Below are 26,001 nucleotides of genomic sequence, written 5' to 3'. Positions count from 1 at the left end.
CGGGAGTTTTGCCGTGTTCCGTTCTCTTCCGTTTGTTGACATGGAGAGTGTCGTGCCACCCGGCTAGCGCGCTTGCTAAATGAAGAGGGAAAGTTGCCGTTCTGAATCCAAACAACGACTGTTCTGGACAAAGGACACCTTGTCCAACATTCTGATGAAAGATCACCAAAAGTAAGACCCATTTTATGATGTTATTTCATATATCTGTCGTAGTCGCCGGCGCCCAAGTGTTTCTGGCTATTGTGCTAAGCTAATATAACGCTACATTTTTTTTTCGCTGTAAAACACTTAATAAATCGGAAATATTGGCTGGAATCACAAGATGCCTGTCTTTCATTTGCTGTACACTATGTATTTTTCAGAAATGTTTTATGATGAGTAATTAGGTATTTGACGTTGGTGCCTGTAATTATTATGGCTGCTTTTGGTGCAATTTCTGACTGTAGCTGCAATGTAAACTATGATTTATACCTGAAATATGCACATTTTTCTAACAAAACATATGCTATACAATAAATATGTTATCAGACTGTCATCTGATGAAGTTGTTTCTTGGTTAGTGGCTATTTATATCTTTATTTGGTCGAATTTGTGATAGCTACTGATGGAGTAAAAAACTGATGGAGTAAAAAAAGTGGTGTCTTTTGCTAACGTGGTTAGCTAATAGATTTACATATTGTGTCTTCCCTGTAAAACATTTTAAAAATCGGACATGTTGGCTGGATTCACAAGATGTGTACCTTTCATATGCTGTATTGGACTTGTTAATGTGTGAAAGTTAAATATTTAAAAAAAATATATTTTGAATTTCGCGCCCTGCACTTTGAGCTGGCTGTTGTCATAAGTGTACCGACGTCGGGCTGCAGCCATAAGAAGTTTAAAAGCAACCTGCCTGATAGAATTGTAGTTCATTTAAATGAACAGAAAGTGGTGACATTGGCCCAGGCAGCAGTGTTGGCAGATGAGTACGCTTTGATACACAAGACTGTCTTTGGTGCGCCTCGTTTTGAAGGCCGAACGATTACGTCATCAGTGCCTCATTCGGGTCACTTTTCCTCCGACAACCCTAAGCCTTCGCACAAGATCCATCACTGTTTTTACTGTCACCAAAAGGGTCACGTGATTGCGGACTGCCCGGTTTTGAAAAAGAAACCAGAAACAGTCCCTGTCACTGTCCCCTAAATTGAAAAGCGTGGGTTTGGTCCAGTCTTTGGCTCGTCCGTTGGACGAAGTTATTGATTCAGCATTTGGGAAACCGGATCCTATCTATGCCCCATTTATCTCTGCCGGTTGTGTTTCCTTAACAGGAGAACAAGCGGCTCAAAAGCCCATACAAATCTTACGAGACACCGGGACAGCGCAGTCAGTAATCATTACTGCTGCTTTACCCTGGTTTCCTGAAACGTATTGTGGCTCACATGTCATATTACAGGGTATAGAGACAAAAACCGTACCTGTACCATTACACTGGGTCCACTTAGTGTCAGACTTGGTATCAGGACATTTCTGTGTTGGTGTAGTGTCTACACTGCCAGTAAAAGGATTCACATTGCTACTAGGGAACGATATCGCTGGTGGTAACGTCACTCCTGTGTTAGAGGTAGTAGACAAGCCAGAAATCAAAATTACAGATGATAAATTGGTTCAAGCATTTCCCCATGTTTTTCCTGCATGTGTGTTAACGAGGGCACAATCTCACAAGCTGGGAGATGTGGATTTCTCTAGTTCCATTTTTGAGAATGTTGAGGTAGAAGGCAATGCACCGAGTATTCCTTCTTGCAAGGCTGATGGTTTTTACCCCCGTAAAAACTAAGGCAGGGGAAAGCGAAATCGCACCCCAATTACTCAACATTCTTTTGTCTGTCACCCCCGAGAAGTTGATTGAATGTCAAAAGGGAGACACCAGTCTTCGCAAGTGTTCTGCTTCGGTAATTTCCATTGAGGAAGCTAAAACTAGGTCGACCGCCTACTTATGGAAGCAGGAGTTTTGATGTGTAAATGGGCCGCTCATAACACAGTTAGTGACTGGAGTGAAGTGTGTCAAGTGGTTGTTCCTACACCGTTCCGACAGCAGGTGCTGTCACTCGCGCATGACCAGGCTTGGTCCGGACATTTGGGGATCATGAAGACTTATAACCGAGTCCTTTGAGATTTTTTCTGGCCAGGTTTGAAGTCTGACGTGGTCCAATTTTGTAAAACATGTCATGTATGTCACTGGGAAAGCGAATCAAACAGTTCCTGGTGCGCCGCTCTGCCCGATTCCTGTGGTGGGGGAACCATTTGAAAGCATGATAATCGATTGTGTAGGTCCGTTGTCGAAAACCAGGTCAGGTAACCAGTACTTACGAAGAATAATGTGCAGTGCTACTCGATACCCAGAGGCTATCCCTCTCCGTACTATAACGGCTAAGACTGTGGTGAAGGCACTAGTGAAGTTCTTCTCTACGTTTGGACTCCCAAAAGTAATCCAAACTGATCAGGGAACCAACTTTATGTCAAAACTGTTCTCAAATGTGTTAAAGACGCTGTATTTCCCATAAGGTCTCCAGTCCGTATCATCCGGAGAGTCAAACGGGCCCTCGAACTTTGGCATCAGACGCTAAAGCCGATGCTACGCAAGTATTGCATGGACACCAGTACCAATTGGGATGAGGGGGTGCCCTTTGTCCTATTTGCTTTCAGGGAAACAAAACAAGAGCCCCGGGGGTCAGCCCTGTTGACCTTGTGTTTGGACACACCCCACGAGGTCTGCTAAAAGTTTTGAAGGAGCATATCATATCTCCTACACCCAGTAGCGCCCCTAAATGTGTTGGATTATGTCAGTAAGATGCGGGAGAGACTGCACGCCCCATGTGCTTTAGCCCAAAAGTCTCTCTCATCATCTCAAAAACGCATGAAGTTACATTATGACAAAGAGGCTGTTGGCCGTTCTTTTGCACCAGGGGATCAAGTTTGAGTTTTTTTGCCAATCCCTGGCTCATCTCTGTCGGCACATTTTTCTGGGCCATATCTTGTGGAAAAGAAACTCAGTGACCCCAATTATGTGATAAAGACCCCAGATCGTAGGCGTTCTTCCCGTGTGTGTCATGTTAACATGCTGAAAGCATATTATAAGTGTGACTCTCCAGACAGCTCCTCAGGTAAGCTGGTCCAGCCCGCCATCTCCAGTGTGGCTGTGGTGGTGCTGAAGCCTGGCTGGGACCTAGAGGAGGATAAGGAGGACGGGTTGGAGTTACGCCATACGTTACAGCAGTGTGAACGCTTATGTAATTCGGAGATGCTGAAAAAGTTACCCTCTCAAATGGAACATTTGGATAACGATCAAACTAATGATCTTATCCTATTGATAAATAGTTTTCTCAATGTGTTTCAAGACATTCCAGGTCGCACGTCCATCTTGGAACATGACGTGGATGTGGGGAACGCTGCTCCTATACGTCAGGATCCGTACCGGTTTAACGCTAAGAAAAGTGAGGTAATTAAAAGTGAGGTAGCTTATTTATTACAGAATGACATGGCAAAACCCAGTAACAGCTCCTGGAGTTCCCCGTGTATTCTTGTTCCTAAGCCTGACGGTACGTCCCGCTTATGTATGGACTATCGTCGCGTGAATGCCGTTACAAAGTCTGATTCTTTTCCTCTACCTCGCTTAGATGACTGCATTGATAGAATTGGCTCTGCTGCTTAAGTTAGTAAGTTAGATTTGCTAAAAGGTTATTGGCAGGTGCCTCTGACCTCTCGAGCTTTTGACATCTCGGCTTTCGTTACGCCTGATAACTTTGTACAATACACTGTGATGCCCTTTGGAATGTGTAATGCACCTGCTACTTTTCAGCGCCTAGTTAACATTGTGTTCGCGGATGTGCCAAATTGTACTGCTTACCTTGACGATGTGGTGATTCATTCGTCTACTTGGTCTGATCATCTCGCCACCTTGAAGTGTGTTTCAGCGGTTGGAGAATGCTTCTTTAACCCTCAAATTGGCCAAGTGTGAGATTGGGAAGGTTACTGTGACTTACTTAGGGAAGCAAGTGGGACGAGGTCTAGTGCGCCCAGTAACTGGCAAAGTGGAAGCAATTGTTGCTTTTCCTGCTCCCACGACTTGCCGCCTGTTGCGCAGATTCCTGGGGATGGTAGGGTACTATCGTACGTTCTGTAAGAATTTTTCGACGGCAGTAGCTCCCCTTACATCTCTGCTCAGTCCCAAAGTACCATTTAAGTGGTCCAAGGACTGTAACTATGCTTTTGAGTCCGCCAAAGTGCTACTTCGTAGTGCCCCAGTGCTTGCCGACCCAACTTTGACAAACCTTTTAAGTTGGAGGTAGATGCTAGTATAGTGGGTGTGGGTGCGGTTCTCTTGCAGGAAGATGAAGAGGGAGTGTTCAACACCATAGTGCCCTCACAGCTCATCACTAAGCTAAGGACTCTGGGACTAAACACCTCCCTCTGCAACTGGATCCTGGACTTCCTGACGGGCCGCTCCCCAGGTGGCAAGGTTCGGTAACAACACATCTGCCACAATGATCCTCAACACAGAGCCCCCTCAGGGGTGCATGCTCAGTTCCCTCCTATACTCCGTTCACTCATGACTGCATGGCCAGGCACGACTCCAACACCATCATTAAGTTTGCCGACGACACAAACGTTGTAGGCCAGATCACCGGCAACAATGAGACAGCCTATAGGGAGGAGGTCAGAGACCTGGCTGTGTAGTGTCAGGATAACAAACTCTCCCTCTATGTGATCAAGACACAGGAGAAGATTGTGGACTACAGGAAAGGAAGGACCGAGCATACCCCCAATTCTCATTGACGGGGCTGCAGTGGAGGAGGGTGAGAGCTTCAAGATCCTTGGTGTCCACATCACCAACAAACTATCATGGTCCAAACACACCAAGACAGTCGTGAAGAGGGCACGACAAAGCCTATTACCCCTCAGGAGACTGAAAAGATTTGGCATGGGTCCTCAGATCCTCAAAAAGTTATACAGCTGCACCATCGAGAGTATCCTGACTGGTTGCATCACTGCCTGGTATGGCAATTGCTCGGCCTCTGACCGCAAGGCACTACAGAGGGTAGTGTGTACAGCACAGTACATTACTGGGGCCAAGCTTCCTGCCATCCAGGACCTCTATACCAGGCGGTGTCAGAGGAAGGCTGTAAAAATTGTCAAGGACTCCAGCCACCCTAGTCATAGACTGTTCTCTCTGCTACCACATGGCAAGCGGTACCGGAGCACCAAGTCTAGGTCATAAAGGCTTCTTAACAGCTTCTACCCCCAAGCCATAAGACTGCTGAACAGCTAATAAAATGGCAACCGAGACTATTTGCATTGTCCCCTCCCCCCTCTTTTACGCTGCTGCTACTCTGTTTATTATCTATGCATAGTCACTTTAACTCTACCTACATGTACATATTACCTTGACTAACCTGTGTACCCGCACATTGACTCTGTACCGTTACCCCCTATATATAGCCTCGCTACTGTTATTTTACTACTGCTCTTTAATTATTTGTTATTTACATTTTTTACTTAACACTTGTTTTTTTAAACTGCATTGTTGGTTAAGGGCTTGTAAGTAAGCATTTCACTGTAAGGTCTACTACACCTGATGTATTCGGCGCATGTGACAAATAAAATTAGATTTGATTATGGTTGCTGTCCTTTCAGAATCACGAACCTGTCACACACTGAAGGCCTATAGGTTCGCCACTGTGCAAACATGCCTGTAATAGATATAAAAGCTGATATTAATGTTTCAAAAATGAGTGTATATATTTGGTCTGGCGAAGTGGTTTTATGTGCTGAATGAATGGAAGGTGATAATTCTGAGTTTTTTCACTCATCTCGGCTGGTCTCAGGAAGAAATTAGGAGGCCTCACTGTCCGAAACCGAGTCAAGACCGAGTACAAATGTATCCTACACAGCACCAAGACAAAACCAGTCTTGAGTACTACAATACTGGTATGAGTTTTTTTATTTTATTTATTTGACCTATATTTAACTAGGCAAGTAAGTTAAGAAGAACAAATTATTTTTTACATTGTCGGCCTACCCCAGCCAAACCCTAACCCAGACGTCACTGGGCCAATTGTGCACCGCCATATGTGACTCCCAATCACGGCCAGTTGTGATACAGCCTGGAATTGAACCATGGTCTGTAGTGATGCCTCTAGCACTGAGATGCTGTGACTTAGACCGCTGCGCCAGTCAGGAGCCCCTGAGTTAACAGAATATGAACTTTTAACAGTGAGATTTTCACTGGACAGATACTTTAATATCACTTTGCTTTTGTTGCTCTCATACTGAAAGTATTTCCTCAAACCTTTAAATTGTAACTTATTTGTTTGAGATCCAAGCTGATTCATGCAGTGCTGTTTTACCAGTACGAGTCATTTGAAAAGTGAAAGTGCTCTCCCGTTAACTTAAAATCTCAACTACAGTGTCCTCTGACACTTAACAAGCCAAACTGAATGCCTGACACAAACTGAACGCCTTTTTGACCAGTACACACGCTCTGCACCACGACATCATCAGTACAATAGCCTGTGTTTTAGTGTTAAGACATGTTTGGTATGGCAACTGAATTATTTACTGGGATGACATTTTAATCCAATTGTCATCCTTGATTTCAGAACCCTGGCTCAATGGGATGAGACGTATTGAGTGACTCTGTATAAGGGAGAGATTACTTTACAGTGTGAGGTTACGTTAGGGAGTGACTGAAAAGACCAAGTAACCTACTTGCGATGTATAGTACGTGGCTATTTTGTATTTGTAACGTGAAGGCGCAGGAAGAACGGTAGCGGAGCAGTCACTCCATTTCTTTATCATGCCGTCGCTTATTCTGACTTTGACAAAAACAAACTTGTCATTAAACCTTACAACCCCTGGCTGGCAGACCCCAGTGGAGTAGACAACATGAGAATTCAGGCTTTCCTAGAATTGTATATGACACCTCTGCATCAAAAGCTGAGGTGTCAAATATATATTCTCATTCTGTGTTTCATACACTCCCTCACACTCTGCTTGTAACACTACTATATAAAGCTGTTGTCTGTAAATCTTTTGCGATAATTGCATTTGATGTAGAAAAAGCGTAATGACATAAAATCATTGTTATTTCGATGCTGAAACCAGAAAGACACTGCTGTTTGTGTACACTGAATGTGGCCAGGCTGCCCACTCTGACAGCAAACGAGTGTACTGTTGCTGTCTGACCATCTATGGCCGTGCCCTACCTTTAACAATGAGCCTTGCAGATGATTTCACATTTTCCGCAGATAACACAAATGTGCCTGTGTCGTCCAAGGAGAGGTTGGAGATGGTGAGGCTGTGGACACACCCTTTGGCACTCATGCGCCAGTGGTTGTTGGGCTTTAGCTGGTTCCCATCCTTTAGCCAAGTGGCTTCTACATTGCTGTGCGACAGCTCCACCTCGAAGGATGCCGTTTCACGTTGAATGGTTTGGATGTCAGTGAGTCCTCTCCGAATTGTAATTTTTCTGGCTGTAGGGAGAAAATGGTATTGTAGCCAAAGGCAATAATAACAACAACAATAATCACTTAATTAGTAAGTTAATCATATAAATCATGTAAGTCGTCTATAACAGGGGTAGGCAACACTTGTCCTGGAGTACCTGCGGTACCGCAGGAACAGGGCTGCCTACCCCTGATCAATAATTAAATCAACAGATTTACATGTTGCATGTTTGACAGGGACAAACAAAGAAATCATGTGGATGATGCCATTTTTATATCAGCAGTTGCTTTTACCGTAGCCTGGCCTAGACCCCAAAGAGCAAGCAGAAGCAGAAGCAGTGGCACATTGGCTAGGAAAAACTCTAGAAGGAAGGAACCTAGAGAGGAACTTGGCAAAAAGGGGACTCGAGATATACCTTTTTTTTATATATATACACTGCTCAAAAAAATAAAGGGAACACTTAAACAACACAATGTAACTCCAAGTCAATCACACTTCTGTGAAATCAAACTGTCCACTTAGGAAGCAACACTGATTGACAATAAATTTCACATGCTGTTGTGCAAATGGAATAGACAAAAGGTGGAAATTATAGGCAATTAGCAAGACACCCCCAATAAAGGAATGGTTCTGCAGGTGTTGACCACAGACCACTTCTCAGTTCCTATGCTTCCTGGCTGATGTTTTGGTCACTTTTGAATGCTGGCGGTGCTTTCACTCTAGTGGTAGCATGAGACGGAGTCTACAACCCACACAAGTGGCTCAGGTAGTGCAGTTCATCCAGGATGGCACATCAATGCGAGCTGTGGCAAAAAGGTTTGCTGTGTCTGTCAGCGTAGTGTCCAGAGCATGGAGGCGCTACCAGGAGACAGGCCAGTACATCAGGAGACGTGGAGGAGGCCGTAGGAGGGCAACAACCCAGCAGCAGGACCACTACCTCCGCCTTTGTGCAAGGAGGTGCACTGCCAGAGCCCTGCAAAATGACCTCCAGCAGGCCACAAATGTGCATGTGTCAGCATATGGTCTCACAAGGGGTCTGAGGATCTCATCTCGGTACCTAATGGCAGTCAGGCTACCTCTGGCGAGCACATGGAGGGCTGTGCGGCCCCACAAAGAAATGCCACCCCACCCCACACCATGACTGACCCACCGCCAAACCGGTCATGCTGGAGGATGTTGCAGGCAGCAGAACGTTCTCCACGGCGTCTCCAGACTCTGTCACGTCTGTCACATGTGCTCATGTGCTCAGTGTGAACCTGCTTTCATCTGTGAAGAGCACAGGGCACCAGTGGCGAATTTGCCAATCTTGGTGTTCTCTGGCAAATGCCAAACGTCCTGCACGGTGTTGGGCTGTAAGCACAACCCCCACCTGTGGACGTCGGGCCCTCATACCACCCTCATGGAGTCTGTTTCTGACCGTTTGAGCAGACACATGCACATTTGTGGCCTGCTGGAGGTCATTTTGCAGGGCTCTGGCAGTGCACCTCCTTGCACAAAGGCGGAGGTAGCGGTCCTGCTGCTGGGTTGTTGCCCTCCTACGGCCTCCTCCACGTCTCCTGATGTACTGGCCTGTCTCCTGGTAGCGCCTCCATGCTCTGGACACTACGCTGACAGACACAGCAAACCTTTTTGCCACAGCTCGCATTGACGTGCCATCCTGGATGAGCTGCACTACCTGAGCCACTTGTGTGGGTTGTAGACTCCGTCTCATGCTACCACAAGAGTGAGAGCACCGCCAGCATTCAAAAGTGACCAAAACATCAGCTAGGAAGCATAGGAACTGAGAAGTGGTCTGTGGTCACCACCTGCAGAACCATTCCTTTATTGGGGGTGTCTTGCTAATTGCCTATAATTTCCACCTTTTGTCTATTCCATTTGCACAACAGCATGTGAAATTTATTGTCAATCAGTGTTGCTTCCTAAGTGGACAGTTTGATTTCACAGAAGTGTGATTGACTTGGAGTTACATTGTGTTGTTTAAGTGTTCCCTTTATTATTTTGAGCAGTGTATATATGGTTTTAACTTCCCTTATAGAATTGTTTTATTCAATCATCTGTTATTTCATGTATTATTTAATCTCTAGAAGCATTCCATACAATATGATCCCTCTACAAATACCAAATCCAAAGGCTATTTCTTAGCATTTATTTTAATGTTTCTTCCATTTTCATATAGAGCGTCACTATAACAGAAGTCATGTTACAGTATGTGTGATACCGACAGACAAATAAAACATGTAGCCAGTTGGAAGGAAAGAGGCAAGTATTTTTTATCATTCAAAAACAGTACTTTACACCAAAGCCTGTTTCGAATCTGCCAACATTTTGACTTATTCTAACACAGATATGCATTCTCCAAGGAGAAGAAGCATTCCGTTCTTAGACTTGATGACAACAAACTCGATTTTGAAGGCCAGTGCGTAAATTTAGATGCAATGAGAGGAGATCCAAATTCATAAACGGTGCCAACAGCAGCCGAAGTCCAGACTTTCCCCTTCCCAACCAAGCTGTTGCTGAAAAGACAAGCTCTCTCTCACCCGCACCTCACAGCACTAATTCACCCACAAAACAAGTAAGAAGAAAAGAGCTACAGTACATCTATACTATTAGACCAGTTGGGGTTATGGCAGCCATTAGTCATAGCTCGACTCTGCAATAGTAAGCGAAGAGAATGCTCTCAGAGAGCTGTGCTTGTGCGAATGTAATCCTAGTGCTCGTCTGATAACATCTATATCTTCACAGCCAAGCATAAGGGGCTTAAATAGTTCCTCACGAGTACTTCCTTCTAGCCTCCAATCTGATTCCCCTTTGACACGCTTAATGAAATCATTATGGCTCCAGTCATCCTGTGTCAATACAGAAATCTGCTCCCTGAGAACCAGAGGCTGGGCTAGCGGTCTGTCTGTACGTCACCTGTTTGCAGCCATCACCATGGAGGAACAAGTGCCACCCCGGTCCCAATCGTTCAAATTACTCTTACTCAGTTATTGACTTTGCTCCAAAAGCAACAACGCAACAACAGGGGCAGCGTGCGAAAGCGATGTTGCCGGCAACGGAGGTAAACAAACAACAACAGTGCAGAGTGACAACACGTGCGCACTCACGTTCCACGATGAGTTGGGCTTGCGTGCGGTCGTGGAGAGTTTCGCAACTGTAGGTGCCCCGGTCGGAAAGGGCGAGCTTGTGGATGGTGAGGCTCCTTCGCCGGCTCTTTTTCTTCAGGGTGAACTTTGGCCCCGGGTGGATGACTACACCCTGCCTCATCCATTGCACCTCTCCAGAGTCGAGACCCACCTCCACCTCCAGGGTAGCCTCCCCGAATTGCTCAGCCACAATGGGCACCATGTTTTTGGTGAACAACACTTGTTGTTCTGAACAGATACACCCACAATTACTGTGTGTGTGTGTGTGTAAGGCAACTGGTATCACACAAGTATTAGATTTGAACTCTAATTGACATTAAACTACATATCCAGACTGCCATACACAAAGTGAAAAAAGAGCGCTTTGCAAGCTACATTATAACTATATAAAGATTCTAATAAAATGATATGATAAACAAGCCAAAATGTAGCACAAGTTCTGCTAAGGAGAGGCGATTCAATCCTCTTAATAGTACTGCTTTCCTAAGTGTTGTAGCATGTCTCTGGCACCATTTGTCTCTGTCAGTTACCCTAGGAATTCTAACAGGAGACGCTGCTAAGCGCTAGTCGTCAAAGGCGCCTCTTCAACAATTTGAGCTTGTCTGAAGAGGTCATTATTTATTGAAAATATGTTGTGGCATTAAAGAGGCTTTCCAAAAGCACACTGTTGCACTCAATCCCCCAATAGTTAAAAAGAGATTTAAAGGGGAGGCAAGGATGAGGAAAGTCATTTTTTGCCAAAGCTTACTTCAAAATGATCTATTAAACTTCAAGGAATCAACAGTTGTATAAAGTTATTGCAAATGTGGAATGACGATTACAATTAAATGTCTCTAAAACATTGACATACACTGTTGTTCAACGATGTCAACAGCGCAACTATGAAAATCAAGGGAAATTAATACAATAAATAAAAGGTTTGGGGGGAAATTTCAATTTCCTAATTAATCAGGGAAATTGACATCTTGTCACACTGTAACTATATAATCATAAGAGCACAGTCATGGGGCTACTTATCAATTTAAAGGTGCTCTGTTTGTTGTATGATATTTATATTCTGGTTAGCTTTGAAAAACCTGAAATAGCTTAGCAATACTTTCTTATCTAATCATAATTTAAATAAGACATCCATTGTTTTCAACCTCCAAGAACGAGAATCAGGAAGATGCTGCTGTTTGAAGGTTGACATTCCAGGAAAAACAAGCAACTTTACTAGCTTCGAATGCAATCCCGAAATAATTTTTTTTATCCCGTGGGATTTTTTTTTCTTTACTACTACAAATATATCGTTGACATTTAGGTCTATTTTGTAGGTGGAATTGTTGCATATAGCACATTTAAAACTGGACCAGAATATCTTGAATACCAAGCTAGCACAATGTTAACCAATGGTATCTCACCTTGAACCTGGAGGTTTGCCTCAGACACCAGCCCTTCTGCCTTGGCAGTCACCGTGGCGCAGTCTGAGACCTGGGAGTTGTAAATGCACAGCATGTGGCACAGTCCATTACTTGAAATGACAAACCTCTCATTTGGAGCTACAGGCCGGCCGTTCAGGCTCCACACTAGCTGTGTGTCCTCTGGCGAAACCACACACTTAAATGTAGCATCTTCCCCCTCCAGTACAGTGATATTGTGTAGCTCTGCGATAAACTCGACAATAGGTGGAGGCACTAAGGGATAGAACATGAAAATGAATTAGAATAATGACACACAGGGTTGATTTGCAATGAATATCATTGAGACACTGTATCATTGTTCCAAATCCTAACATGAGATCCATGCGCTTAACTCACACAACTTTTGCGTAAATCATGCAATGAGAGGTCAATGGGTGGTATGAAAACTGTACAAAACGTAATTTGTTGCAAAGCCTTGCTTGGAAACGTGTTTACTCTCAAAGGATTTGTCCCATTGAGAGTTTAAGGTCCAAATGCAGCTTTTTGTTTTATCTCAGTATCAAATAATTTCTGGGTAACAATTAAGTACTTTACTGTGATTGTTTACAATTAAAAAGGTTTAAAATATTAACAAAAATAGCATCTTAGCAAATGGCAATTTCTCAAGCAAGAATTTTGCTAGGACTGTCTGGGTGTAGTCTGAGTGTGGAGGGGAAAACTGAAAATTAGCTGTTATTGGCAGAGAAGTTTGGAACGCTCTTTCTTATTGGTCTATGACCTAATTTACTGTATTTTAATGATCTGTATTGTCTAAATGTTGAATGTTTGTGAAGTCTTGATTGTGGTTGTTTGTAATTGTAATGGTGTTGGACCCCAGGAAGATTAGTTAGCGTGATGGCGTTAGCTAATGGGGACCCTAATAACAAAATGTAAAATTACAAAAATATCACCATGGAAGGTCAAAACTACATCCCACAAAAACATTTCAGGCAGCCTTTTTAAACAGCTCTTACACTAAAGGGGCATTGTCAAAATTTTCACAATTTCACAGTATTATTCCAACCTCATAGTGTGGAAATATATATATACACATTACCAGTCAAAAGTTTAGACACACCTAGTCTTTCAAAGGTTTTTCTTTATTTTTACTATTTTGTACATTGTAGAATAATAGACATCAACACTATGAAATAACACATATGGAATCATGTAGTAACCAAAAAAGTGTTAAACAAATCAAATTATATTTTATATTTGAGATTCTTCAAAGTAGCCTTGATGACAGCATTTCACACTCTTGGCATTCTCTCAACCAGCTTCCTGAGGTAGTCACCTGTAATGCATTTCAATTTACAGGTGTGTCTTGTTAAAAGTTAATTTGTGGAATTTCTTTCCATCTTGATGCGTTTGAGCCAATCAGTTGTGTTGTGACAAGGTGGGGGTGGTATACAGAAGATAGCCCTATTTGGTAAGATACAAAGTCCATATAATGGCAAGAACAGCTCAAATAAGCATAGAAAAATGACAGTCCATCATTTCTTGAAAATATGAAGGTCAGTCAATCCAGAAAATGTCAAGAACTTTGAAAGTTTCTTCAAGTTCAGTCGCAAAAACCATGAAGCGCTATGATGAAACAGGCTCTCATGAGGACTACCACAGGAAAGGAAGACCCAGAGTTACCTCTGCTGCAGAGGATACGTTCATTAGAGTTGCCAGCCTCAGAAATTGCACCTAAATAAATGCTTCAAAGAGTTCAAGTAACAGACACGTCTCAACATCAACTGTTCAGAGGAGACTGCATGAATCAGGCCTTCATGGTCGATTGCTGCAAAGAAACAACTACTAAAGTTACACCAATAAGAAGAAGAGACTTGCTTTGGCCAAGAAACACGATTAATGGATATTAGACCGGTGGAAATCTGTCCTTTGGTCTGATGAGTCCAGATTTGAGATTTTTGGTTCCAACCGCTGTGTCTTTGTGAGACGCAGAGTAGGTGAACAGATGATCTCCGCATGTGTGGTTCCCACTGTGAAGCATGGAAGAGGAGGAGATGTGATGGTGTGGGGGTGCTTTGTTGGTGAGACTGTCTGTGATTCATTTAGAATTCAAGGCACACTTAACCAGCATGGCTACCACAGCATTCTGCAGCGATACGCCATCCCATCTGCTTTGCATTTAGTGGGACTATCATTTGTTTTTCAACAGGACAATGACACAACACACCTCCAGGCTGTTTAAGGGCTATTTGACCAAGAAAGAGAGTGATGGAGTGCTGCATCAGATGACCTGGCCTCCACAATCACCCGACCTCAACCCAATTGAGATGGTTTGGGATGAGTAAGACCGCAGAGTGAAAGAAAAGCAGCCAACAAGTGCTCAGCATATGTGGGAACTCCTTCAAGACTGTTGGAAAAGCATTCCAGGTGAAGTTGGTTGAGAGAATGCCAAGAGTCTGCAAAGCTGTCATCAAGGCAAAGGCTGGCTACTTTGAAGAATCTCAAATATAAAATATATTTTGATTTGTTTAACCCTTATTTGGTTACTACATGATTCCATATGTGTTATTTCTTAGTTTTCATGTCTTCACTATTATTATACCAGGTTGGAAATAGTACAAATAAAGAAAAGCCCTTGAATGAGTAGGTGTGTCCAAACTTTTGACTGGTACTGTATATTAAACATAGGAAAATCACACTTTTTAACTTCACTGAGCCTTTTACATAATGTGAGTCATGCTGGCTTCACGTGCTCGTTGGATATAGGAAACTGGAAAGTGGTTAGTCCGACATGATTGTGTTCAAGTGCTTTTGGAGTCGCAGCAATTCTTCAACCAATAACGTTTTAGCTAGCTTGATAAGTTTGCTAACATTGCTTATAATAAAGTTAGCTAGCTTGTTTAACATTGACAATATGTTCAGATTAGCTACATTATCCACATCGATGAGGTTGTAATGGTCAAAAACTGATTTGTTGTAATCTTTTGGTTGAATAGGTTAAAAAAAAGGTCAGTGGTGAAATGTCAGGTAACAACATTTTCTCCGTTTCCCACTTGTAATATCAATTTGGAGGGTCATTCAAGTGAAATTTCCCACTGGGAACTAGGAGCATCTGATAATTCCGATAGCACATGAGCACATTAGATAGCACATGTGCATGGCATTAGACTTGCGCTGACATTAAAAACAGAGTTTGATTGACATGATTATCACCCAATAATGTTAATTTAGTTATTTCAAATATTAGCATAAACATAACTGCCCATATCCTTACTTTCTACACCGACGGTGGCAAAAGTCCTATCGTCTGTGGATTCACAGGCATATTCCCCAGCATTGTCTAGCATTAGCTGGTGGATAGTGATGCTTCGCTCCCGACCCTGTGCCCTTATCGTATGTCGACGGCTGGGCTTAATCTCCTGGCCATCTTTGAGCCACTGAACATCTCCTTTAGGTTTGTTGACCTCACACCTCAGGGTAAGGGTACTGTCCTTCAGGGCTACGATATTCTCCAGAGGTCTGGAGAATTTCACTTTCATTTCTAGGAAAACAAGTTCAGTAATCCGTTTTCCAGTTATGGCAGCATAAATACTGTGTTTAACTATGTTAAACCTTATTCTTAGGCATTTTGTCCCAAAAAATCCTGTTCTTACCTTTGACCTGGACAATGAAATACATTTCGTCCGTGTTGATGTTACAGACGAACCCTCCACTATCTGTTAGTTTCAGGGGGTTGATGGTGAGGGTGTGCATTTTACCCGCACTGGCGATGTGAATATTATCCCCATTCAATAGTTCACCATCTTTAAGCCATCGCACATAGGCTTGCTCCCGGTTCACCATGGCACACAGTGTCACACTTTCATTTTCGTAGCCAGAGATGGTGGTTCTGGCTTGTTTGTTCACAAACTTGACTGGGGGCTCTGAGGAGTAAAACATAATTTGAACATGGCCTCTCTTGTGACTTTTATGTTTCTGTCATGTCAATAGCATAGATATGTTTTTTGTAATTTATTACATGCATTGGAAATGTAAACACTTTTACCTTGGACCTCAACTATGGTTACCATTTTGTCATTGATGGCATCCAATATGTACTCTCCAGAGTCCGAGGGCTGAAGTTCTGACAAAACAAGTTTCCTGGTGGCACCGTCACTGTCTATGTGAGTGCGAGCGTCTGAACTCAGTAACTTTCCATTCCAGAGCCACTGGACAGTGGCATTCGGACAAGATATCTCGCACTCCAAGATGAGTTTGTCGCCTGCTACCAGGCTATGATGCTCTGGGTTACCCGAGTTGCCGATGATGGTCACAGGGGGTTCTAAGGAGAAAAACAACAGTCTTATTTATTCCTACTTTAATTCAATTGAAATGTCGCAATTTTTCTAATTCATATTCATCATTTCCAGCACCACCCCAACATCAACACGTGAAAACGACTGCACTCTATGTTTTGTAATAAAAAAGATAGAGACCAGATGAAACAAAAGTGTTTCTGGGTGATGTAGGAAACACTTGTCTTCTGGTCAGCATCAAGTGATTTGAACCTGTTCAGAATAAAGGTTCAAACCTGTTTGGCTATGCCTGGATAAGATAATTTCCTAAAGAGGGCCATGAACAATACCTAGCTCTGATCTGATCTTCACATTTCAGGTTAATTTAGTTTTGAGATGTATTTACTTTTCACCACTTTACTAGCAAATAGTACAAATATAATAAAGTATGAAAATATGACTTTTTCATATGCTATGAACAGGCTATTCATGAAAAAAATACTGAATAGGGTCTTAAATATTTTCTAAATCATGTAAGTACACTGCATTACCAAAAGTATGTGGACACCTGCTCTTCGAACATCTCATTTCAAAATCATGGGCATTAATATGGAGTCGGTCCCCCCTTTGCTGCTATAACAGCATCCACTCTTCTGGGAAGGCTTTCCACTAGATGTTGGAACATTGCTGCAGGGATTTGTTTCCATTCAGACACAAGAGCGTAAGTGAGGTCAGGTACTGATATTGGTTGATTAGGCCTGGCTCTCAGTTGGCATTCCAATTCATCCCAAAGGTGTCCGATGGGGATGAGGTCAAGGCTCTGTGCAGGCCAGTCAATTTCTTCCACACCGATCTCGACAAACTACACTGCTCAAAAAAATAAAGGGAACACTTAAACAACACAATGTAACTCCAAGTCAATCACACTTCTGTGAAATCAAACTGTCCACTTAGGAAGCAACACTGATTGACAATACATTTCACATGCTGTTGTGCAAATGGAATAGACAAAAGGTGGAAATTATAGGCAATTAGCAAGACACCCCCAATAAAGGAGTGGTTCTGCAGGTGGTGACCACAGACCACTTCTCAGTTCCTATGCTTCCTGGCTGATGTTTTGGTCACTTTTGAATGCTGGCGGTGCTTTCACTCTAGTGGTAGCATGAGACGGAGACTACAACCCACAGAAGTGGCTCAGGTAGTGCAGCTCATCCAGGATGGCACATCAATGCGAGCTGTGGCAAGAAGGTTTGCTGTGTCTGTCAGCGTAGTGTCCAGAGCATGGAGGCGCTACCAGGAGACAGGCCAGTACATCAGGAGACGTGGAGGAGGCCGTAGGAGGGCAACAACCCAGCAGCAGGACCGCTACCTCCGCCTTTGTGCAAGGAGGAGCACTGCCAGAGCCCTGCAAAATGACCTCCAGCAGGCCACAAATGTGCATGTGTCTGCTCAAACGGTCAGAAACAGACTCCATGAGGGTGGTATGAGGGCCCGACGTCCACAGGTGGGGGTTGTGCTTACAGCCCAACACCGTGCAGGACGTTTGGCATTTGCCAGAGAACACCAAGATTAGCAAATTCGCCACTGGCGCCCTGTGCGCTTCACAGATGGAAGCAGGTTCACACTGAGCACATGAGCACATGTGACAGACGTGACAGAGTCTGGAGACGCCGTGGAGAACGTTCTGCTGCCTGCAACATCCTCCAGCATGACCGGTTTGGCGGTGGGTCAGTCATGGTGTGGGGTGGCATTTCTTTGTGGGGCCGCACAGCCCTCCATGTGCTCGCCAGAGGTAGCCTGACTGCCATTAGGTACCGAGATGAGATCCTCAGACCTCTTTTGAGACCATATGCTGACACATGCACATTTGTGGCCTGCTGGAGGTCATTTTGCAGGGCTTTGGCAGTGCTCCTCCTTGCACAAAGGCGGAGGTAGTGGTCCTGCTGCTGGGTTGTTGCCCTCCTACGGCCTCCTCCACGTCTCCTGATGTACTGGCCTGTCTCCTGGTAGCGCCTCCATGCTCTGGACACTACGCTGACAGACACAGCAAACCTTCTTGCCACAGCTCGCATTGATGTGCCATCCTGGATGAGCTGCACTACCTGAGCCACTTCTGTGGGTTGTAGTCTCCGTCTCATGCTACCACTAGAGTGAAAGCACCGCCAGCATTCAAAAGTGACCAAAACATCAGCCAGGAAGCATAGGAACTGAGAAGTGGTCTGTGGTCACCACCTGCAGAACCACTCCTTTATTGGGGGTGTCTTGCTAATTGCCTATAATTTCCACCTTTTGTCTATTCCATTTGCACAACAGCATGTGAAATTTATTGTCAATCAGTGTTGCTTCCTAAGTGGACAGGTTGATTTCACAGAAGTGTGATTGACTTGGAGTTACATTGTGTTGTTTAAGTGTTCCCTTTATTTTTTTGAGCGGTGTATTTCTGTATGGACTTCGCTTTGTGCACGGGGGCATTGTCATGCTAAAACAGGAAAGGGCCTTCCCCAAACTGTTGCCACAAATTGGAAGCACAGAATCATCTAGAATGTATTTGTATGCTGTAGCGTTAAGATTTCCCTTCACCGGAACTAAGGGGCCTAGCCCGAACCATGAAAAAGAGCCCCAGACCATTATTGCTCCTCCACCAAACTTTACAGTTGGCACTATGCATTGGGGCAGGTAGCGTTCTTCTGGCATCCACCACATCCAGATTCGCCCAGATGGTGAAGTGTGATTCATCACTGCAGAGAACGTGTTTCCACTGCTCCAGAGTCCAATGGTGGCGATCTTTACACCACTCCAGCCGACGCTTGGCATTGCGTATGGTGATCTTAGGCTTTCCCTTCACCGGAACTGTTATCATTAGCATAACATTAGCATCAACATACATTATTGTTTAATTTAATTTCAGTTATTAAGTATTTCCAATTTCATTCAAAAATATCTTACATGTAATCTTTTGGTTCAACCATAATGCATAATAAGCATCATCAACAGGGTGAACATACGGGTGTACTCTGATGAGCTGTAGAAAGAATACATTCATTTACAAGACGTAATCACAGAAAATACAATTGGTCATACAAAGGGCCAGAGATCAAAGTCAATATTCAGACCACTAGGGGTCAATGTTTTTAAATAGGATATCAAGTAGGCCTCCCTCTGTAGTAGTAGGATCTCAATGCTATTGTGTATCTAAGGAGGAGATGGGATTGTTAGCTTCAACAAAGTGAGCTGCTACTGGATAGTCAGTGATCTTACACCTGATTGAGCTGTGGTGTTCAGCTCTGCGTTGTTTAATTGTCTTTTTGTTTGTACTACGTAGGCTTTCCCACATGTACAGATGATGAGATAGATTACTCCCTTTGTCTTGCATGAAATGATGCCCCTAACAGGGATTTTTCGACCCGTATGTGGGTGTCTGAAGAAGGATCTTTTTGTAGTGCTATTGCACTGTGTGTATGAGCTACATTTGTAGTTCCCATTTGGAATGGGTGTCAAGAGTGTCTGAGTGGCCAGGTCAGATCTAACCAATCTATCCCCAATATTGCGACCACGCTTATAGACCACCAGTGGGGGCTCCTTGAAGAGTTATGCAATTTTTTTTGTCTGATTGCAGAATATGCCAGTGCTTTTTCAGGATTGCTTTCATTTTCTCCAAACACTTGGTGTACTTTGTGCAAAACACTGTTGTGTTGTTTTTATTCTTTGGTTTAATTTTGAGCAGTTCCTCTCTTGATTTTTGAGATATTTTCACCATTGCAGCATTAAGAGTTTTGTCTTCATAGCCTCTCATTTTGAATTTCTGTAATTTTCTTATTATTGCTGTCAAAATCTGACTGGTGGCCACCGATTTGTTTAACCCTGCATAACTGGCTATATGGTAGACCATTCTTGAGGGGAAGGGGATGCATACAATTAGCACGTAGCAGGGTATTGCGGTCCGTGGGCTTTGTGTATGAATCTGTATGTAATGCATCAATTATCGTTGATGATCAATAAGTCCAGGTAATTTAGTTTTATCTCATCAATCTGCATGGTGAATTTGAGATATTCAGAGCACTCGTTCACCAGAATTTGTAATTCATTTAGTTCCTGCTGATGTCCTTCCCAGAGCACAAAGACATCATCTATGTATCTCTTCCATAGGATGATTTTAGAAAGTAGGTGGTGTGTCTATGTTTTGTAAATGAGTGCTTCCTCAAATTGTCCCACATACAGGTTCACATGGTTGGGGACAAAAGGGGAGCTCATGGCTACACCCCGAATTTAAAGGAACAAGTCTGACTCAAAGATGAACAGTTCTTGTGCTGAAGTTGCTTCCAGAGGCAGTTTGGAACTCGGTAGTGAGTGCTCCAACCGAGGAATGGCAATTTTTACGCGCTACGCGCTTCAGCACTCGGCGGTGCCGTTCTGTTGTGCTCCTAGACGTTTCCACTTCACAATAACAGTAATTACAGTTGACCAGGGCAAATTTGATTAACTGACTTGTTGGAAAGGTGGCATCCTATAACGGTGCCACATTGAAAGTCACTTCAGTAAGGCCATTCTACTGCCAATATTTGTTCATGGAGATTGCATGGCTGTGTGCTCAAATAACCGAATCCACTAGGGGTTTCCACATGTTTTGGTATATACTGTACATACATACATACATACATACATACATACATACATACATACATACATACATACATACATTTGAAGTCGGAAGTTTAGATGCACTTAGGTTGTACTCATTAAAACTCGTTTTTCAACCACTCCACAAATGTCTTGTTAACAAACTATAGTTTTGGCAAGTCGGTTAGGACTTACAAAGTTATCTACTTTGTGCATGACACAAGTAATTTTTCCAACAATTGTTTACAGACAGATTATATCACTTATAATTCACCATATCACAATTCCAATGGGTCAGAAGTTTACATACACTAAGTTGGCTGTGCCTTTAAACAGCTTGGAAAATTCCAGAAAATGATGTCATGGCTTTAGAAACTTCTGATAGGCTAATTGACGCAATTTGAGTCAATTGGAGGTGTACCTGTGGATGTATTTCAAGGCCTACCTTCAAACTCAGTGCCTCTTTGCTTGACATCATGGGAAAATCAAAAGAAACCACCAAGACCTCAGAAAAAAATTGTAGACCTCCACAAGTCTGGTTCATCCTTGGGAGCAATTTCCAAACTCCTGAAGGTACCACGTTCATCTGTACAATCAATAGTACACAAGTATAAACACCATGGGACCACACAGCCGTCATACCACTCAGGAAGGAGATGCCTTCTGTCCCCTAGAGATGAACGTACTTTGGTGCGAAAAGCGCAAATCAATCCCAGAACAACAGCAAAGGACCTTGTGAAGATGCTGGAGGAAACAGGTACAAAAGTATCTATATCCACAGTAAATCGAGTCCTATATCAACATAACCTGAAAGGCCGCTCAGCAAGGAAGAAGTCACTGCTCCAAAACCGCCATAAAAAAGCCAGACTACGGTTTGCAACTGCACATGGGGACAAAGATCGTACTTTTTGGAGAAATGTCCTCTGGTCTGATGAAACAAAAATAGAACTGTTTGGCCATAATGACCATCGTTATGTTTGGAGGAAAAAGGGGGATGCTTGCAAGCCGAAGAACACCATCCCAACCGTGAAGCACGCGGGTGGCTGCATCATGTTGTGGGGGTGCTTTGCTGCAGGAGGGACTGGTGCACTTCCCAAAATAGATGGCATCATGAGGTAGGAAAATTATGTGGATGTATTGAAGCAACATCTCAAGACATCAGTCAGGAAGTTAAAGCTTGGTCGCAAATGGGTCTTCCAACTGGACAATGACCCCAAGCATACTTCCAAAGTTGTGGCAAAATGGCTTAAGGACCACAAATGCAAGGTAATGGAGTGACCATCACAAAGCCCTGACCTCAACCCTATAGCACATTTGTTGGCAGAACTGAAAAAGCGTGTGCGTGCAAGGAGGCCTACACACGTGACTCAGTTACACCAGCTCTGTCAGGAGGAATTGGCCAAAATTCACCCAACTTATTGTGGGTAGCTTGTGGAAGCCAAGTTAAACAATTTAAAGGCAATGCTACCAAATACTAATTGAGTGTATGTAAACTTCTGACCCACTGGGAATGTGATGAAAGAAATAAAAGCTAAAATAAATACATCTCTCTACTATTATTCTGACATTTCACATTCTTAAAATAAATTGGGGATCCTAGCTGACCTAAGACAGGGAATTTTTACTTGGATTAAATGTCAGGAATTGTGAAAAACTGAGTTTAAATGTATTTGGCTAAGGTGTATGTAAACCTCCGACTTCAACTGTATATGGGGGATTGGAAATGATGCAGACAATTACATTGATTGAAGCTACAATCTATCTGTAATATTAAAGCTGATCTACCCCCAAAATAAAAAGATTAAATTAAAAAAAAAAATAACTGGGGCTCTCAGACAAAACCGTCAGGAAGTTAATAGGCTTTACAGGGACTGATTCATTAAGCAAATTGCCTAATAAAACAATTCAAATAAACAGATCGGGGACTTTACTCTTTTAATCCACTATGAGCAGGCAAAGGTTAGTAAAGTCCCCCTTGCTTTCTCATAGTTAGTAAAAATCATGATGCACACCAGATGATGGCGGTAACACTTGTCGTCCTCTATCTTTTTCACTACAAAACATAGAAATGTGCTGTTTTCACATATGTTGATGTTGGAGTGATGCTGGAGATGATGCATATGAAGTTGACATGTTTTTTTATTTCTCTGTTAACTAACACAAACATGCAATGCTTCATGAAGCCTTCATAAACCTTTCGTAAGGACTATATAGACACTTCAGAAATGATTTAGAATGTGACGTTACATAAACAAGATAGCATGAACCTAGGAAACAAGAATGTGTACCTTTCACGGTGATACGAAACACCATCTTATCATCCCCGGCATCACAGGTGTACTCTCCAGAGTCGTCGATCTCAGCATTTAAAACCACCAGTGAACGGAAAACACCCTGCTCCTCACTACAGCAGCGCTCATTGTCGTCAATTTTTTTGTTGTCTTTGTACCAGACGACCATGCAGTTGGCTCTTGAAAGCTCACACCCTAAGACAATGTCATCTGAGGCGAAGAACTGCTTTTGAGTATTCACATCGTTTTTGCCCAGGATCTTTACAGGTGTCTCTGAGAATGAAAACAGCGAGAAAGCAAGTGAAAGGTACTTTAATGGGCATCTGAATGTAGTAACATCAAGTGAAAGGTACTCTAATGGACATCTGTACAAGATTAACATGAACAGTGACAAAGCAAGTGAAAGGTACTGTAACAGGCAGTTGTATGGACTAACATGAATATGTGATTCAATTTCCATATCTACCTTTGATCTTGACCTGGAAGTCCATCACATCATCCTTGGCGTCACAGACATATTGCCCAGCGTCCTCCAATGTCATGGAGTGGATGGTTAATTGCCGCATGACGCCATCCTCAATAACGGTGACATTGCTGCTCTCTTCCATTTCCTCCCCATTCTTCTTCCAGCTTACCGCGGCATTTGATCTGGACACCTCACAGTCAAGAACCAAAGAATCTCCAACAAACATCTCGACCCGACTTGCCATCTTTCTTGGGCGTACGAAACGGACAGGAGGATCTGTGCATAAAAAATAATCACTTCAAAATTAAGCATCTCTTCAGCAGTAAAGGGGTTTCTTCTTGTGACATATTATGCACTCTGCACTAGCAACAGATCACTAAGGCACCATTAATCATTCAACACTCATAAGTAATCTGTCTGTTTCTACTTTGGATATCAAGTGCCCTTGAAAAAAGTATCTGATAGTAGACATCTGTACCTGCAATGTTGACAAAGAATGTCATGTTGTCATCAGCCGTATCGCACACATATTCGGCTGAATCTTTGACTGTGGTCTCGGGTATAATGAGTCTCCTGTAGACCCCATCCACCTCTAAAATGAGGTTGTCATTTTCCTCCACCTCAAGCCCGTCCCTATACCAGCGCACCACAGCATTGGGCCTTGAGATCTCACAGCTCAACACCATCCTCTCAGATGTTTGCTGGCAGAGCTCCATTTGCGACTGGCTTGGAGATATAATTTGTACTGGAGGTTCTAGAAAAAGACAGCACCGACAATGCATCAAGACATGCAGTATGACCAAAACATTTATTGTTTAAATAAATAGTGATCTCATGTGACAGAGAAAGCCAGTTACTACAGCATGCATTGTGAACCTGCATGAAAACAAGATGTTATGCTCTTGATTGCTCCCCTTACCTGTTATGCTGAGATGAAAGAATATTGAATCATCAGCCGTGTCACAGACGTATTCGCCAGAGTCTTCGACTCCACTACAAAGAATCTTCAGTCGCCTGTAAGGGCCCTCAATCTTAAGTTTAATGTTTTCGCTTTCTTGCAACTTTTGCCCATCCTTGAACCAGTTTACGACACCATTTAGACGTGAAAGTTCACAGCTGAGAATGATCTCCTCCGGCACATGCCGATCAAGGTGGACATCTTCTTTAGGGTATACAATCATCACTGGTGGCTCTGTAGATGACACGGAGTTACGTGAGTGAGAACATCACAGCAAGCATGACATCTCAGTATCACAAGTCATGGCATAGTCTTCAAAGTGCAATTCACAATTGCCAAATGCTTGTTTTACGGTTAGTCACATAGCTTATGAATGCAGTATGCCACTAGATTATGAATCATTCACAAAAATTATATTCTGTAGGCTTGATTTGATGTTGTACTTCATTCAAAGTAGGAATGAAATGTCCTTGCTAAGTCATTACCTCGTATGTTAACCTTGAACATTAAAGCTCTGTCTCCGGCACGACATGTGTATGTCCCAGAGTCTGACAGCTGAGCTGACTGGATGGTCAGCATCCTAACAGTGCAATCTGCTTGTACAGCAACGTTGTCACTAGACTGCGTTTCAACCCCATCTTTGTACCACTGGACAATAGCGTCAGCCCTGGAAACCTCACAGGACATAACAAGACGATCTTGTTCCACAACACTTTTGAAGAGGTCTTCCTCAGGGATATCAACAAACGTCACCGGAGGTGCTGCGGAAAACAATACAAATGGTTCAGTGGAGTGAAATAACAAGAGAAGTCTTATTAGATGTAAAAGGCCTGCTTTGTGCAGGTTAAACATGCATTGACTTCAAGCACTGACGATGATGCATTGACTTCAAGCATTGCCAAGGATTGCCTGGATAGTTCTAGAGAAGTCTGCGTCCACTGTTGAAGCAAAGATGAACGGTTAATAAAAGCTGTGCAAGGATGTACTGTAGTGCAATTAAGTCATTGGGAAAATGACAGATCACGGTACATGCTTTTTTTCTCCTCCGATGGCCTCTTCAGGTGTTTAGCCTTTAATGAAAAGTATCGAAATATCTCATGAATGGCAACAAGAGATGACAAAAGGGAAAAAACTATTATGATGACCATAGCTCAGTTTAAGAACACAAATGGCTCCTACGTTATGTGTTTATAAGGGTAGATGCATAAGTAGCTCCTAAAAGCAAAACTCAATGAACATGTCCAATGTCCAAAGATTGCGTGCTCTGAAAAGGAATGTTTTTATCTGCAACATGAAGTTATTAGTCACGCCGAACTTGACATTAACGGAAAAGCTTTACATGTCACCTTTCACATCCACATAGAATTCGCTGA

At 43.1% G+C, this 26,001-nt stretch overlaps 1 protein-coding gene across 1 annotated transcript in view; it reads right to left on the bottom strand.

Annotated features, from left to right (window-relative positions):
• LOC120064047 (obscurin-like protein 1) overlaps positions 1-26,001 on the bottom strand; it is a 75,271-nt gene that overhangs the window by 29,147 nt on the left and 20,123 nt on the right. Inside the window, exons 7-15 of the mRNA XM_039014358.1 lie at positions 25,114-25,389; positions 24,590-24,862; positions 24,149-24,424; positions 23,671-23,946; positions 23,202-23,477; positions 16,068-16,343; positions 12,026-12,298; positions 10,587-10,853; positions 7,242-7,508 (exon numbers count right to left, since the gene is read on the bottom strand). Of these exons, the coding sequence (XP_038870286.1) occupies positions 7,242-7,508; positions 10,587-10,853; positions 12,026-12,298; positions 16,068-16,343; positions 23,202-23,477; positions 23,671-23,946; positions 24,149-24,424; positions 24,590-24,862; positions 25,114-25,389 (2,460 nt within the window). The remainder of the gene's footprint in view (positions 1-7,241; positions 7,509-10,586; positions 10,854-12,025; positions 12,299-16,067; positions 16,344-23,201; positions 23,478-23,670; positions 23,947-24,148; positions 24,425-24,589; positions 24,863-25,113; positions 25,390-26,001) is intronic.

This window comes from Salvelinus namaycush, chromosome 19, assembly GCF_016432855.1.
Source record: "Salvelinus namaycush isolate Seneca chromosome 19, SaNama_1.0, whole genome shotgun sequence".
Classification (NCBI taxonomy): Eukaryota; Metazoa; Chordata; class Actinopteri; order Salmoniformes; family Salmonidae; genus Salvelinus; species Salvelinus namaycush.
The sequence above is the reverse complement of the archived record's forward strand: the minus strand, read 5'-3'. Positions and strand labels throughout refer to the sequence as shown.